Here is a 4,065-nt window from a genome sequence, read left to right on the forward strand (position 1 = left end):
GGGTGGGAGCAGGGACAGAGTAAGGAATGGGAATGTCAGCAACACTCACAGTACAGCGTGGGCAGAGCCATTCACCATTTGGGATCTCTGGCAGTGGCGGGTTCAGGCAGTGAAGGTGGTAGGAGGACGGGCAGGTGTCACAGCACAGCAGCTCCCCTCCGTCCTTACACACCCGGCAGAACTCCATGTGGTCATCCTCCTCCTCCTCCTCGCCACCATCCTCTTCCTCCTCCTCCTCCTCCTTCGGCTCCCACTGGATGCCCTCCTTCTCCTGGGGAAGCACAGCCAGTGTAACCCAAGGGTTTCCACCAGCAGACCACCCACTCCCAAGGGACCCCGACCCCACTCACACAGTGGGGGCAGCTCCACTTGCCCTCGGGGGCCTTCTCCAGCTCGGGGTCCAGGCAGACCAGGTGGTAGGCGCGGGGGCAGGTGTCACACAGGATGATCTCCCCGCCCTGCTGGCACACCTCGCAGTAGTCCTGGTGGTCGGTCTCGTACCCGTCCCCCTCTTCAACTGCAAGCAAGGGACAGGTGACAGTCAGAGGGGTGGCAGAGCAGCCAGCTCTCCCGAAGGGAATGGGACATGTGCTCCTCTACCATACAGTTAAGGAAATAAGGACAGCATTTCACCTCAGACCCCTCCTGTTAATTCCCACTACCTCTCTGTCCCTCAGCAGCACAGTTCACCTTTGCACACAGCATCATCTCACCTCTGTCTCTCTTTCTCTCTCCACACTGTATCATCCTTTGGTTCCTTCAGGCTCTCAATGGAGAATGCCAGAACCTGGAGAGGTTGCAAGGGAGGCCGGTCAGAGAAACCTCCCCAGGCACCAGCACCAGCTGCAAACGCACCATGCAAGGGTGACACGGCCAAGGACAGGACTCCTCTCCTGGGACTACTCTGCTCTTCCTCAGGGCTCCCTGGCACAGAGGCAGGAGCACTCTCAACACAGCATGGAAGGGAAAAGGAGCAGAGGAATGAGGCTTTGCAAGGGCCAGAACGGCTCATCTCAATTCCCAGCTCTGCCACAAACTCCTGGCATGGAACTCCAACCTTCCACTCCTCCAGCAGGAGCTGCCTACCTCCAGCACCAGGGCCCTCACAAGGCCACAAGCAATGCCCTTCACACACCAAACATGGGGCCAGCCAGCCAGCCCAGCCTCACCAACCAGTGGGGAGGCTGGCCAGTGTCACACCCTAACTGATCCCCAGCCCAGAAACTGCCCTTCCATTCCTTGGAAACAAAAATCCATCAGAAAAGCTAAGAAGCCAAAGGATGTTGTGCCTGGATCTGAAATATCTCATCCCAAACAAGGACACAAGACAGAAAGGCAACGTGCTCAGCACAGGGGGCTGCTCTGCAGAGCAGCACGAGGACAGAGGTGCCATGGCACAACATCCACCCGGGAAGGGATGAAGGGACACACACACAGATGTGGTCACACAGCCACTGGCAGATGCTGACAGATCCTTTCCATGGCTCACATGCCTCCCTGTCCCTGCATGGCTACCACAGCTCTGCCACCTGCCTCTGCCTGACTGCACACCTCACACAGACAAAGCATCCCTCGCCTTCACACGGCCTCACCCACAGCCTGCCCTGCTCTGCTGGGAGCTCGCCACAAGCCACATCTCTCCAGGGGCTGTTCCTCAGAAAATCACCTTCCTGGAAACCCCACAGATTCCTGGCAGGCACAAGCCCCCCAGCAGCAGGGCCTGGACACCAAGAGAGCACCTCACACTCCACTCACACAGACACAGGCACATCCTCAGTGCCAGACGCAGCCCGGAGCTGCACGGGCCAGGGGAGCACCATCAGAACAGGGAAATCCAAACAGAACAGGAACAGAGTACAAAGGATGGCCTACTCCTCTTTTTCTTTTTCCTCTTCTTCCCTCTCTTCCCCAGGCCAGCTGAGCACTCGGAGCGCACGGAGGAGCTGTTGATGCTGGCGCTGTCAAAGTCGGATTCTTCCCGTTCCTCCTCTTCGCTCTGCAGAGGGAAAAAGCAAAGCACACCCAGTCCAAGTGCTGGCATCCCAGCTGTCATTCCACTGCTGGGACTGTTCTCCTGGAGAGGAACAACCCTACACTCCCACCCTGTGCATCCAAAGGCCCCTTTTCCCAAATCTTGGCAGAACTTTGCTCCCTCTCTCTCTTTTGACGTCCATTTCAGCTCTGCCATCCCTCCTGTGTCCATGCATGCAGGCATTCACACCTGGCATTCCCACAGGAGTCAAAACGGGCCCAGTATTCCATGGAGTCAAAACATAATAATGCATCTGAATTCTTATTCAAGCATGCAAATCCCCAGCCTGCACACTCCTAACCAGCTGCTCAGGCTCCTCCTGCTCTTTGTGACTCTCTGCAAGGTGAATGTGTGGCTCTAGAGCATGGGAGGAAATTTTTGTGATACGTGATTAAAAATCTGCAGCAATGAGTGGCTCCTGCCCTTCAACCTTCCACACACAGATGTGCTTGCAAACAGGTTGTGTTATGGAAATTAGAGCTGGAACTGCAACACAGTGAGCTGAGGGGGGTTTGACCAATATTATCAACATCTAGAAGAGCCCCACCCACAGATATAACTAATTTCCTTAGTTATCTAAGGAAGTTATTCTTTAAAATGCTGTTAACTCCTTGAAACACTCCTGATAGTGGTGCACTGAGAAGAGCCCAGTGTGCTGTGCTGGGCAGCTCCAGCATCCCAGGCAATGCCACGGGACTGCAGCTGCCGTGGGCAGGCCCTGCTAATGCAATTAAAGCATCCCAGCATTCTCTGTGCTGCACGGTTCAGCTGCAGTGCAAGCCCTGAAGAATTCCTTTGCAAATGAAATCTGAAATGATGGCATTATCACCCGCACTGCTGAAAGTAAACAGGGTCATGTGGTTTTAGCAAAAGCTGTGGCCAGACACGAGTCTCACAAATCTGAGCCTGGGCAGGGTGCAGGGGGTTGTGCTGATCAGGGCCCCAAAGAGGCTGTGACACCCCTGACATGGGGTGGGTGTACCACCCCAACAAGGGCTCGTCCCAGTACTTCCCTCCCAGACCCAAAGCCCTGCAAACTTACAGAGGAGCCCTTTTTCCTTTTGCTGGAGATTCCTCCAAGCCGAAATTTCAAGCCCGCCATCTTTTTCCCTTTCCCCTTTTTCTTCCCGTCTTTGGAGCCCTTGATTTTCTTCCGTACACCTGGACCTGCAGAAATTGAAAATTTGTCTGGTACTCTACAAACAACTGTCACCCAAATCACCCCCCAGCACAGAGGAACAGCAACTTCCCAAGGCAGAACACAGCACAAAGGGAGATCCCTCTACTTTCCCACTACTGCTCAGATTAATTAATTGCCACAAACTGCCAAACATCCAGCAGACCCAGAGGCTTGATCTGCCATGGTTCATGAACCATGAAGAGGTTCAAGGACCTCTGCAAGGCCAACAGGAGCTGCAGACACCATCCTGGTATAGGAATGTGCGCCCTGTTGACAAAACTATCTTTTGTCCCTTTAAAAAGGAAGGAAGCCCAGAAGTTTCTCTCCTCAATTGGGTAAAAAGACATCTCATAAGCCTAAGAGACCTCACCTCAAATTTAAGGATAGCTAATTGGACAGAAGCCAAAAAGTCCCACCTAGGCAATTTACCAGAAAGAGAGGTGAGAGGTGAACAAAGAAACTTTTGTGAGGTGCTTTACCAGGAGCAAGAACCTCTGGCTCGGTTTTTCTCTGTTTGTTATTTTGCCTTTTATTAAATCTTTTTGTTTCCAACACTGCAACAGAAGCCATCCTGCTGATTTTATGCCTCCAAAGGTAGCTGAGCTATCTTGGGTGAGTAAGAGACTTCCAAGAGCTTATGAGACCTGGCTCAAGGAGGCTCCTATTACCCTCTGGCACCCTCTTTTCCTCATAGGTTTGACAAAGCTGGTGCTCTGCAGCCTTGTGCCAGCCCAGCTGGCAAGAGCAGCCCCTACAGGTGCTACCCACCCTTTCCCTCCTTGGTCTTGGCCTTCCTGATGACGGTGGGCAGGGCAGAGGGCTGGGGGCTGGCGGGGAGGGAGGGGGAGATGGT

At 53.9% G+C, this 4,065-nt stretch overlaps 1 protein-coding gene across 1 annotated transcript in view; it reads right to left on the reverse strand.

Annotated features, from left to right (window-relative positions):
• CHD5 (chromodomain helicase DNA binding protein 5) overlaps nt 1-4,065 on the reverse strand; it is a 23,782-nt gene that overhangs the window by 15,086 nt on the left and 4,631 nt on the right. Inside the window, 5 exon segments of the mRNA XM_031062354.1 lie at nt 50-271; nt 351-517; nt 1,873-1,996; nt 3,075-3,199; nt 3,981-4,065. The exon segment at nt 3,981-4,065 is cut by the window's right edge and continues 151 nt beyond it. Of these exon segments, the coding sequence (XP_030918214.1) occupies nt 50-271; nt 351-517; nt 1,873-1,996; nt 3,075-3,199; nt 3,981-4,065 (723 nt within the window).

The sequence above is a fragment of the Geospiza fortis genome, unplaced genomic scaffold (assembly GCF_000277835.1).
Source record: "Geospiza fortis unplaced genomic scaffold, GeoFor_1.0 scaffold132, whole genome shotgun sequence".
Classification (NCBI taxonomy): Eukaryota; Metazoa; Chordata; class Aves; order Passeriformes; family Thraupidae; genus Geospiza; species Geospiza fortis.